At 37.4% G+C, this 13,605-nt stretch overlaps 1 protein-coding gene across 11 annotated transcripts in view; it reads right to left on the reverse strand.

Annotated features, from left to right (window-relative positions):
• Positions 1-13,605, reverse strand: part of TTC23 (tetratricopeptide repeat domain 23) — a 115,955-nt gene that overhangs the window by 62,203 nt on the left and 40,147 nt on the right. For all 11 annotated transcript variants that reach the window (XM_045396028.3, XM_045396026.3, XM_073996808.1 and 8 more), the window contains exon 6: positions 2,390-2,567. In XM_045396028.3, the coding sequence (XP_045251963.2) occupies positions 2,390-2,567 (178 nt within the window). The remainder of the gene's footprint in view (positions 1-2,389; positions 2,568-13,605) is intronic.

Below are 13,605 nucleotides of genomic sequence, written 5' to 3' on the forward strand. Positions count from 1 at the left end.
CATGTCCTCCAAAACAGTGAAAGGTATCAAAAAGGAGGGAGGCCAGGCGCAGTGGCTTACGTCTGTAATCCCAGCACTTTGGGAGGCCAAGGTGGGTGGATCACGAGGTCAGGAGATGGAGTCAGGAGTTCACAACCAGCCTGGCCAACATGGTAAAACATCGTCTCTACTAAAAATACAAACATTAGCCGGGCATGGTGGTGGGCACCTGTAATCCCAGCTACTCGGGAGGCTGAGGCAGGAGAATCGCTTAAACCCAGGAGGTGGAGGTTGCAGTGAACCCAGATCGCACCTGCACTTCAGCCTGGGCAACAGAGCGAGACTCCACTCAAAAAAAAAAAAAAAAAAAAAAAAAAAGAAAAAGAAGAAAAGAAAAGAAAGGGACAGAGGACACCACTTTCATTTTTCCTTTTCCTCCCTGTTTTCCTGGCAATCTTTCTCTGTTTCATTTGCTAGGTAATCCTTCTTTACTTCAGTCGTGAATACTGAAATTTCTCAAGAATCTGTTATTGGTTCTTTTCTCCCTCCATCAATTCTCCCTAGGTGATCTCATCCTCTCCCAGGGCAATCACTACGTGTAAGGGGATAACTTTCTGACCTATGTTCTGAGCACCAGCCCCGATTATCTAACTGCCTATTGTCATTTCCACTTGTATGCCTCACAGGCATCTCAAACTCATCATCTAAAACACAGCTTGCCATCTCTCCATCACCCAGTCACACACCAGTTCCCTGGTAGAAACGGCACAAACATCTACTCAGCAGTCCATGCCAGAAACCTGGGAGTCATCCATGACTCTTCCCTTCCTTCTCTCCCCCACATCCAATCAATCTCTATGTCCTATCAATTCTGCCTCCTAAATCTTTCCTACATCCATCTACTTCTCTTCATCCCCACTATCTTCACCCTAGTTCAAGCTACCATCATTCTTACGTTTGGCTACCTCAGTAGCTTCCTAAGTGGTCCAGTTCTATGGTTGGCGCAACTTCCCCAATCCATTCTCTACAAATCAGCCAGAACAATCTTTCTAAAAAGTACTGGTTTTGAAAGAGAGCATGCCATTTATTGGGTGTGTACTCCTGGGCATATCACTCAACCTCTCTAATTCTTGGCTTCCTTATCTATAGATGGGAAATAATAATGTGTCACGGGGTGGTAATCATGATTAAAAGAGACAATCTAGATAAAGTGAGAAAAAGGGGCACTCTAACAAACTGTGAGTAGGAGTATAAATTGTCAGACAAATTACAATAAGAAATATTAATGAAATACTCTCAGGACCTTGTCACTGTATCTCATTTCAAATAACAAGAATAGATTGGTCTGTATCTTAAAACTTTTACAGGAAAAAATTATGAGGAAAACTTTTTTAAAAGTATCTTTGGCATGATACAATATAAAGACATAAAACTCACTATTATGGTTAATTTTACATGTGAACTTGGCTAGGCTATGGGGCCAGATTGTTTGGTCAAACACTAGTCTAGGTGTTGCAGTGAATACACAGTATTTTGTAGATGTGATTAATATTCACAATCAATTGATTTTAAAGGAGATGGATAATATCGGTGGCCCTCATCTAATCAGTTGAAGACCTAGAGTGAAAAACTGAGGTTTCTAGAAGAAATTCTGCTTCAAGACTGCAACACAGAAATCCTTCCTGAGTTTCCAGACTGATGGCCTGTCCTGTGGATTCCAGACTTACCAGCCCCTAAATTGCATGGGTCAGTTCCTTAAGAGAGACCGGACCTGGTGGCTCATGCCTGTAATCCCAGCACTTTGGGAGGCTGAGGCAGGAGGATCACTTGAACCCAGGAGTTTGAAACCAGCCTGGGCAACATGATGAAACTGTGTCTCTCAAAAAAAAAAAAAAAAAAAAAAAAAAAAAATCAAAAACAACAACAAAAAAATCTCTGTCTCTGTGTGTGTGTGTGTGTGTGTGTGTGTTTGTGTGTACATATGCTATTGGTCTATTTCTCTGGAGAACTCTGATGGACACACTCACTGAGGAATCTTATAAAGTAGACTAGCAGCTAACAGATAAAACTCCAAGTGGCTTCAGGTGAAGACTTTAGAATGTAGAAAAAAGGAGTCCTTATCAGTTTGGTAACATACTCTCTAAATAAATATTAAAAGATAAAGAAACCACCTTTAGGGCATCTCAGGCTGTTTGTGGTCTGTGCAGCTACTAACAGGGGACCAGTATCAGCACTTGCCCACGTGGCCATCTGATAAGAACACCCTTGTTGAGTGTCTACTCTAGGCCAAGTATTGTCCTTATCTATAGCAAATGACAAAGCCAGACATTTTCAGAGCGGCTGTGCCACTTGTGTCTATGAAAAGCATTGGGTCTAGAACAGCTTTGGTAGCCAGGACATTGTAGCTTACCTGGAGGAAGTGGTTAATGGATACATCGTGGAGTCCCAGGGCTTGCTCTACACCTGCTAATTCTCTCAATATGGGTACACACTCATGACTTTTTTCACCTTTACTGATCTCAACATATTCCAAAGCTGCTTGATAGTGGGACAAAGCTTCTTTTGATTTTTTCTGACCTTGACACACCCTAAAAAACAAAGGAATTATTTTATTTAATAATTAAAATAGAAAATACTGAAAATATAGGTGAGCTGGTAGTTGGGATGTGACTCTTTGATCCCTGGTGTCCAGGTTAGTTTCCTTGCTAACTAAGCTTTTCTTCCAAGAACCAGCTGGGCACGGTGGTTAAGAAAATGGGCTCTGGAATCACCAGGAAGGTTCAAGTCTTGGCTTCACCACTGACTAGATGTATGACCTTCCAGTCACTCAGTTTCCTCATTTGTGAGTTAAGGATAACAGTGCCCACACTTCATTGGGTTATTATGAAGATTAAATTAATTGACATTCATAAAACACCTAGAAAAACCTCTAATACATAGTAAGTGCTATATAGGTAGGTATAATCTGGGAAGGAAAAAGATTAATAGGCGACCCAGTAATACTGGGCTTCCTTTCTGTGGGCTTCGTTGCTTCACAAAACAATTGCTGAAGGAGCTTCACAAAACAATGATAGCAATCATCAAGGAAGGGATGCTGAGATGATAATAACTGATCTGTTGAGAAATTTTAGAAATTTCCCAGTACTGGGGAGGATGTGAAACACTCTCATTAACTGCTGAGGAGAATATAGTTTGGACATAAACTTTTTTATATCAAATCATACACATATATGTACACATATACACATACAATTTTGCTAATTCCAATTCTAGGAATTTATCTTGAAGTGATACTCTGGCAGGGCAAGAAGATATATATACAAGAACATTTATCTTAGTATTCTCTATAATGGTGGAAAAGTCCAAAGCACTTAAAATGCACCAATAGGAGACTATGCAAGCAGGTTACAGTAAGTACGTCTATACTGTGGAATGCCATGTAGCCATGAAAATTAGTGCTGATCCATATTTATTGACACAGAAGTTTACCCATTCTATATACTTCAGTGAAAAATCAGGCTCCAAAATATTCTGTATATCATCTCATGCATGTGAAAACTTTATATCTAATCTGCGTGTACACATATGCACAGAAAGATGGCAAAAGCCATTGCTATGTTAGCAATACTTACCTCTAAGCTGTTAGACTGTAATTTTACATTTCTTGTTTGTGCTTTTCTAAATATCCCAAATTTTCTTCTATGAAAATGTGTTACTTTTATATCATAAAAATGCTAATTTAGAAATTATAAGTAAAGGTGGCAGTGGGAAAATATTTCTATACCTTCTTAGAATAAGAATCTCTCATATAAAAAATGTATGCCTACATATTTTTTAGCAAACACAGCACATATTTAAAAATAATCTTCTCCAGAATATTTGTTAAGACTATTAGGAACCTTTTCTTTCATGGAAAAATTTTATGTGCAAAATTTATAATCCCTCCTATGTTGCCCTCCACACTAGAACTTTTAATATCAAAAGACCTTGTGATTCCCAAGCTGCCCAAGGGAAAACTAAAAGACTACCAAAAAAAAGGTATTATTTTCAACTCAACCACTGGGTATTTTTCACACCTATTTTTGCTCTCCAAAGGAATTAACTGCTGGAAGTAAAGATACTTTTTGGATCTGTGGTCCAGATGGCCACAGTGGAATAAAATGCTGAGTGAACAGTTTATGAATCTGGATACCTTCTATAATTGTGAAGAGGTTTAAAAACACAGGAAGAATTCAGGGACTAAGGAGGGCTGTAGCTTGTAGAAACTTTAATCTGGGAAGGAAAAAGATTAATAGGTGACCCAGTAATACTGGGCATCCTTTCTGTGGGCTTCCTTCCTGATGCTGAAGGAGCTTAGAATGTAGTGGGTAATCCTTAGTTTTGTAAATATCATACTTTATATTTGAAGAGAAAACCCATTAGAACCTTTGGTGATAGAAAGAGTCTCTGAAACATATGGTTGGTAAGAAATCACTTAGCCAAATACTTAGATTCTGTGGTAGACAAAGCTTAAATAACTAAAAATGGGGGTCAGCAAATTATGGTGTGAGGGCCAAATCTGCTGTTTTTATAAATAAAGTTTTATTGGCACAATGCCATGCCTATTCATTTACATATCATCCATGGCTGCTTTTGAAATATGACACAGTTCATTGGTTGCCATAGAGACCATATGGCCTACAATATCTGAAATATTTATTATCTGGGCTTTTTTTTTTTTTTTTTGAGACGGAGTCTCGCTCTGCCGCCCAGGCTGGAGTGCAGTGGCCGGATCTCAGCTCACTGCAAGCTCCGCCTCCCGGGTTCACGCCATTCTCCTGCCTCAGCCTCCCGAGTAGCTAGGACTACAGGCGCCCGCCACCGCGCCCGGCTAGTTTTTTGTATTTTTTAGTAGAGACGGGGTTTCACCGTGTTAGCCAGGATGGTCTCGATCTCCTGACCTTGTGATCCGCCCGTCTCGGCCTCCCAAAGTGCTGGGATTACAGACTTGAGCCACCGCGCCCGGCCTATCTGGGCGTTTAGGGAAAAAGTTTGCTGACCTCTGGTCTAGAATCTAGAGAAAGTTACATACTTCCAAAATGATTTCAGATTTTTTTCCACCTAATTTAGCCTAGAGAACTCAGACAATGCCATGGATATTTGAGAGAAGGAAAAAAATCTTCATCTTTTTCCTGTCTCATGTTCATAATGATGCAGTGTGCCACTGAAGTAAAGAATGGGTCCTTTGTTTCCCAGACTGCCCGTAAAGTCACAGAAGAGAAATGAAGGAAGTACAAACACCAAGATAATTTCATCTGGGCAATGGCTTTTAAAGAAAGCAGTGTTTAAAGTTTAGTAATCAAGCTCATAAGTGAGCAAAAAAGAAAACAACAAGGCATGTATTCATTGATATATCAAAAATTCCTTCTTTCCTGAGATAGGACACTAAAGAAAAGTGTTTGGGGGTTTGTTAATAGGTGAAGACCATGGAAAACTTGTAGCCACCTACTAACTATCTTAAGCCAAAAGCACAGCATATCATCCCAAGTTAACACCAGGTCACCTTTTCAGGTCTCAAAAAGTCATCCTTCAAATACCTGACTCTTAGAGAAAATGGTATGGAAAAGAACAGAAAATGAGAGGCAGGAAAATCAGTTGTAAGTACGCGGGAGTAGAAAACCCAAATTGTAGTCTGAGCAGCCTTGTTGACAAAGCTTGGACAAGAACAAAATGTCTCGAATCTTGGTTTCATCATCCAAACACAGTGGTTGTTGTGAGAATTGAATAAGATGTCCATGAAAATGCTTTGCAGACAGAAGTACATTATACAGATTAGTATTAAATGTCTACACATAATCATATCTTTTACTCCTCCTCCCAACCTGCACACCATAAGCAACAGCCTCAGTTTGTTCCCATGTTGAAACGGGCTCAACTGTGATTTCAGCTCCACCCCAACACCAACCATAGAAGAGTTTGGAAAGTCCAAATAATAGGCAAAATCAGAGAAACTGATTGGAACTATTGTGCAAGTGAGGTGGGCATTTTCTTATCCAATTGAATTAAAAAAAATAGAATAATTTTTATAAGAATACATACACATCACTAAAAGTAAGAACACATAAATAAAAACAAACGATATATAAAAGGAGATCCCTCATACCACATACACCAAAGTTCCAAGTGGATTAGAGGACAAATTAAAAAAAAAATTTTTTAATTATTATGTATACATAACAATTGTATATATGTATGGAGTAGATGTAAAATTTTGATATAAGCACACAAAGTTAATGACTGAATCAGGGTTATCAGCATACCCATCACCTCAAGCATTTTTATCATTTCGTTGTGTTAGGAACATTCCAGTTCCATTCTTTTAGTTATTTAAAAATATACAATAAAATATTGTTAACTATAGTCAACTTATTGTACTACCAAACATTAGGTCTTATTCCCACTAATCACCTATATTTTTATACCCAATAGCTTTCCCCTCTTCATCTCCAGCTCCCTACTACCCTTCAAAGCCTGTAGTAACCATCATTCTGCTATCTCCATGAGTTCAATTTTTCTTTCTTTTTTTTTTTTAATCTTTTTAGCTCCCACATTTGAGTGAAAATGTGGTATTTTCTGTGCCTGGCTTATTTCACTTAACATAATGTCCTCCAGTTCCATCCATTTTGCTGCAAATGATAGGATTTCATTCTTTTTTAATGGCTAAGTAATATTCCATTATGTATATCTACCACATTTTCTTTATCCATTCATCCACTGATTGTCACTTAGGTTGAGTCCTAGGTTGGCTGTTGTGAATAGTGCTGCAATAAACATGGGAGTGCAGATATTTCTTTTGATATACTGATTTCCTTTTTGGGGGGGTATATACTAAGTAATGAGATGGCTGGATCACATGGTAGTTCTATTATTAGTTTTCTGAGGAACTTCCACACTATTCTCCATAGTGGCTGTACTAACTTGCATTCCCACCAACAGTGTGTGAGTGTTCCCCTTTCTCCACATCCTCACCAGCATCCGTTACTGCCTTTTTGATAGAAGGCATTTTAATTGGGGTGCGATATCTCATTGTAGTTTTGATTTGCATTTCTCTGATCATCAGTGATAGTGAGTATGTTTTCACATACTTGTTGGTCATTTGCATGTCTTCTTTTGAGAAATGTCTATTCAGATCTTTTGCTCATTTTAAAATCAGGTTGTCTTTTTCTATTGAGTTGTTTGAACTCCTTATTTATTCTGGTTAGTAATCCCTTGACAGATGGGTAGTTTGCAAGTATTTTCACACATTCTGTGGATTGTTTCTTCACTTCGTTAATTGTTTCCTTTGCTATGCAGAAGCCTTTTAGCTTGATGTGTTCCCGTTTGTCCACTTTTGCTTTGGTTGCCTACGTTTTTGAGGTCTTCCTTAAGAAATCTTTGCCCTGACCGATTTTCTGGAGTGTTTTCTCAATATTTTCTTCCAGTAGTTTCAGAGTTTCAGTCTTAGATGTAAGGTTTTTCTTTTTCTTTTTAGACAGGTCTTGTTCTGTGGCCCAGGCTGGAGTGCAGTGGTGCGATCATGGTTCACTACAGCCTCAACCTCCTGGGCTCAAGTGATTCTCCCACCTTAGGCCCCAGAGTAGCTGGGACTATAGGTGCACACCAATATGCACCTGGCTAATTTTGTTTGTTTGTAAAGATGGAGTTTCACCATGTTGCCCAGGCTGGTCTTGAACTCCTGTGCTCAAGCAATCTTCCTGCCTTGGCCTCCCAAAGTGCTAGGACTACAGGCATGTGCCCCAGTTCCCGGCCAGATTTAAGTCTTTAATGAATTATAATTCAATTTTTGCATATAGCAAGAGCTAGGGGTCTAGTTTCATTCTTATGCATATGGATATTCAGTTTTCCCAGCACCACTTGTTGAAGACACTATATTTCTCCCAGTGTATGTTCTTGGCACCTTTGTCAAAAATGAGTTGACTGTAAATGCATGAATTTATTTATAGGGTTTCTATTCTGTTCCATTGGTTTATGTGTCTATTTTTATGCCAGTATTATGCTGTTTTGGTTACTATAGATCTGTAGTATAGTGTGAAGTCAGATAATGTGATGCCTCCAGCTTTGTTCTTTTTGGTCAGGATTTCTTTGACTCTTTTGGGACTTTTGTGGTTCCACACAAATTTTATGATTTTTTTTTCTATTTCAATGAAGAATGTAATTGGCATTTTGATAATGAGAGTTGATATTCTGAGAATGCATTAAATCTGTAGATTGCTTTGGGTTATATGCACATTTCAACAGTATTGACACTTCCATCCATGAACATGAAATCTTTTTGTATGTCCTCTTCATTTTCTGTCATCAATGTTTTATAGTTTTCATTGTAGAGATCTTTCTCTTTTTTGGTTAAGTTTATTCTTAACTATTTTATCTTATTTGTTGCTACGTATTTTTTTTTGTAGCTATTGTAAATGGGATTACTGTCTTGGTTTTTTTTTTTTTTTCAGATTGTTAGCTGTTGGCATACAGAAATGCTATTGATTTTTGCATGTTGATTTTGTATCCTGCAACTTTACTGAATTTGTTGATCAGTTCTCATAGCTTTTTGGTAGAATCTATAGGTTTTCCTGAATAAAAGATCATATCATCTACAAACAAGGATAATTTGAATTCTTCCTTTCTAATTTGAATGTCATTTATTTATTTTTTCTTGCCTAACTTCTTGGGCTAGAGCTTTCTGTACTATGTTGAATAAAAATGGTAAAAGTGGGCATCCTTGTCTTGTCCCAGATCTTAGAGGAAAGGCTTTCAGTTTTTCGCTGTTCTGTATGATACTAGTTGTGGGTTTGTCATATATGGCTTTTATTGCGTTGTGGTATGTTCCTTTAAGTAAGTTAAGTAAGTTCCTTTAAGTCCTTGTTTTTATCATGAAGGGATGTTGAATTGTATCAAATGCCTTTTCAGCATCTATTGAAATGATCATATGGTTTTTGTCTTTCATTTTGTTGATGTGAGGTATCCTATTTACAGATTTGTGTATATTGAACCATCCTTGCATCCCTGGGATGAATTCCACTTGATCAACATGAATGATCCTTTTAATGTGTAGCTAAATTTGGTTTGAGGATTTTGCATCCATATTCATCAGAGATATTGGCCCATAGTTTTCTTTTTTGATGTGTCTTCATCTGGTTTTGGTATTGAGATACTGCTGCTCTCATAGAATGAGTTTGGCAGTACTGCTTCCTCCTCAATTTTCTGGAACGGGTTATGTAGGATTGATATTAGTTCTTCTTAAAATGTGTGGTAGAATTTAGCACAGAAGCTATCAGATCTTGGGCTTTTCTTTGATGGAAGACATTCTATCATTGCTTCTATCCTGTTACTTATTGGTTTATTCAGGTTTCTGATTTCTTCATGGTTCAATTGTAACAGGTTTTATGTGCCTAGGAACTTATCCATTTATTCTAGGTTTTCCAGTTTATTACACATAGTTGCTCATAATAGTCTCTAATGATCCTTTAAATATCTGCGGTAGCAGTTGTATTGTCTTCTTTTGTGTCTCTGATTTTATTTATTTGGATCTTCTCTCTGTTTTTCTTAGTCTGGTAAAGGTTTGTTGATTTCGTTTAAACAAACTTTTTGTTATATTCATCTTTTGAATTTTTTTAGTCTCAATTTTATTTATTTGTGCTTGGATTTTTATTATTTTTTTTAATCTGAATTTGAGGTTTAGTTTGCTCTTGATTTTCCAGTTCCTTATGACACATTGTTAGGCTGTTTATTTGAAGGTTTTCCACTTTCTGGAGGTAAGTGTTTATTGCTATAAACTTCCCTCGTAGTACTGCTTTTACTGTATTATATATGCTTTGGCATGTTATGTTTCCATTTTCATTTGTTTCAGGAAAATTTTTAATTTCATTCTTAATTTCGTCATTGCCCCAATGGCTGTTTAGGAGTCCTAAATTAAAAAAAAAAAAACTGATATGTTTGAGAGAAGACATATGGAAAAGTAACCCTGTGTCTTTGAGTAGGGAAGGATTTCTAATATGTATACAAATAAAAACAGAAAACATAAGTAAAATTGATCATATTAAAAATAAAAACTCCTGTGCATCAAAAATCAAGGCAAACTACACATTTGAAGTACACACAACATATGTAAACAGCAAATAACTTGTTTCCAGAAATATGAAGACTATCCACCAATTTTTAGGAAAAATGCAAATAGCTCAGTAGCAAATAAGCAAAACATGTGAATAGATAATTCACAGAACAAGAATTCCAAATGTCTAGCAAACATATAAAAAGATATTTAACTTCCCTATCAGAAAAATTCAATTAAAGAAACCATAAGGGCCGGGTGTGGTGTCTCACACCTGTAATCCCAGCACTCTGGGGAGGTTGAGGCAGGTGGATCACTTGAGGTCAGGAGTTCGAGACCAGCCTGGCTATGGTGAAACCCCATCTCTACTAAAAATACAAAAATTAGTTGGCTTGGTGGCATGTGCCTGTAATCCCACCTACTCAGGAGTGTGAGGCATGAGAATTGCTTGAACCCGGGAGGTGGAGGATGCAGTGAGCTGAGCTCATGCCACTGCACTCCAGCCTGGGTGACAGAGCGAGACTCCATCTCAAATTAAATAAATAAATAAACCATAAGATATAATTTTGCATCCATATAATTGAGAACTATAAGAAGCCTGAGGATGTTGAGTAACAATTTATACACCCTGCTGGTGGAAGCAAAAATTGTTAGAAAGCGTTTGGTAAACCCAGTAAAATTGAAGATGCAGATGCTTGTCAAGTAAACAATTCTACTCCTGGGAATATACCTCAGAGATAATCCTGCATATGTGCCCAAAGAGACTTATATAAGAATGATCATGAAAGTAGTGTTTATAGTAGTAAAATATTGGAAACAATTCACATGTTCACCCTCATCAAAACAGACAATTACATTAGGGGAAAGTCAGACAATTAAACACCATATGGAGGTCTAAAATGAAAAGACTAAAAAAAAAAAAAAAAAAAAAAAAAGAAAAGACTAGAGCTGGATTATATCAGTTGGTAGAGATATATCTCAAAAATACAGATGTAATGGGAAAAAAGGAAGTTACAGAAGGAAACATACATATAAAGTTTAAAAATATGAAAATTTATACATATATACACACACACATATATGTATGCTATACATATACACAGTAAAGGTACAAAAACATTCAGAGGAATGAAAAACACCCAATTTCAGCACAATAATTGCCTATAATGTATGGGAATAAAATGGTATTGGGAAGAATGTATAACAAGCTTTCTTTGATCAGAAATAGATTTTGTAAGCTTAGTAGTGTGTATACTATTCTTTACACTACAAAATTTATATAACAATACTACATATATAGGTGCCTACAATATTTTATTAAAAAGATGAATATAATATGCAATTGTACAAAGAATGAAGCACATCCTGCCCCTCAATGAAGGTTGCTGTTGCAGGCTATTTCATGGTCCTGGTACTAACACAGCCAGAAATGAAGGCTATCAAGCTAATGCAACCCACAATGAGCCTTCTGAAGCTCATTGTGAGTACATTATTCACATAAAAGAAAAGGCAAAATGGAAAATAAAATTACTGTAGTTTTATAATATATTTAATAAAAAAGGAATTGAGAGTACTACATCAAGAAATAACTAAATTATAGTCTTACATCCATCTACAACTTACTTAAAGCATCAGTTAATTTTGGGTAATCTTGTGTGTTTCCATTTTCTCATATGTAATGTTTGAGAGAGCAATATTTTCTCCTTTCCATTTCTATCTACCTGCCAGGGATGCTTTAAGGATTTATTATCTAGCGTACCCACAATGTACTTGGTAGCTTAAGAGATACACTAGACAGATGAAAAGACAGAAAATTTTGAATAACAGAATGTGGCAGTATGTTAATTTGGCAGGTGCACAACTTAAGCCATGGCATATTTTATTGAAAGAAAATATATACACACTAATTCTACAGAGCACAAGAGGAGACACTATCTCATTGCAGACAAGTTTCAGATCTCACAGGGATGGAGACTTGTTTTAACAAGCAATAAACAATGCAATTTCTGGTATTACTAAGGCAACAGAGTTTCCTTTTAAAAGCTCTAGAATTTGGCAAGAATACTGAGCACCAGTATAAAGGAAAGGCTTTATGGGAATATCGCTGATCAGAATCTGATGAGAAACCAATCCCAAACGGTAACAAATGGGATTTTCCATAGCCAACATGAGAAAAGAGTTACATCTGGGCCTCTTTTTATCACCTGAGACAATACAGGTAAAGGCTTTGCTCTGCTGAATGCATTGTGGGGTTTCCAGTCTACATCAGTAAATGTAATCTGTGCCATGGTTAGGAACTTGGACACTAGCATTGAATAGGCAGGGCTCTGCTGGGCCACTTTCCAGCTTCATCACTTCCCACCTGTGTGACCCTGGAAGTGACCTCACTTCTCTCAGTCTTAGATGTTACATTTGAACATGGGAATACTAACAGTATCCACTACATACAGAGGACTAAGGATGAAAGGAGATGACATCTGTAAAGCACTTAGCAAAAGCCTGACAGAAGGTGGTCAATAATTGGTAGCTGGTTTGTTTTTTAAAAATATCATCATTATTTTATTTATATATATACACACACATATATATGTATATATACACACATACACACACACATATATATATATATATTTTGAGATGGAGTCTCGTTCTGTCGCCCAGGCTGGAGTGCAGTGGCGTGATCTCAGCTCACTGCAACCTCTGCCTCCTGGGCTCACGCCATTCTCCTGCCTCAGCCTCCCGAGTAGCTGGGACTACAGGCACCCGCCACCATGTCTGGCTAATTTTTTTGTATTTTTAGTAGAGACGGGGTTTCACCGTGTTCGCCAGGATGGTCTGGATCTCCTGACCTTGTGATCCGCCCGCCTTGGCCTCCCAAAGTGCTGGGATTACAGGCGTGAGCCACCGCGCTCGGCCTATTATTGTATTTTTGAGAAGGGGTCTCACTCTGTCACCCAGGTCGGAGTCCAGTGGCATGATCTTTGCTCACTGCAACCTCTGCCTCCTGGTCTCAGGCAGTCCTCCCGTCTCAGCCTCCGGAATAGCTGGGACTACAAGTGCATGCCGCCACGCCTGGCTAATTTTTTGTATTAGTGATTTTGTATTAGTTGTATTAATTTGAGACAGGGTTTTGCCATGTTACCCAAGCTGTCTTGAACTCCTGGGGTCAAATGATCCACCTGTCTTGGCCTCCCAAAATTTTTGGATTACAGGTGTAAGTCACTGTGCCCAGCCTATTATTTGATATATATTATTATATACTGTGTATTTAGAGATACATGATTATATATTTATGTTACATATTAATACTAATGACATGTTATTTTAAAACATTACTATTTAAATCATTATTCTTATATGTTTAGGAAAATGTACATTAGAAGGGTATAATATCAGAAAGGGAAAGATAGAAATGCAGTGCTCTAAAACATTAAAGCTTTAGGAGATTCAAGAAATAGAAAGCAGATAAAGTATATGAAAGTAACCTGTGCCATGTGGCTTTTCTTTAGCTTCCCTACATTGAAAAAAATAATTTAAAAAAAATC

The sequence above is a fragment of the Macaca fascicularis genome, chromosome 7 (assembly GCF_037993035.2).
Source record: "Macaca fascicularis isolate 582-1 chromosome 7, T2T-MFA8v1.1".
NCBI classification, from domain to species: Eukaryota; Metazoa; Chordata; class Mammalia; order Primates; family Cercopithecidae; genus Macaca; species Macaca fascicularis.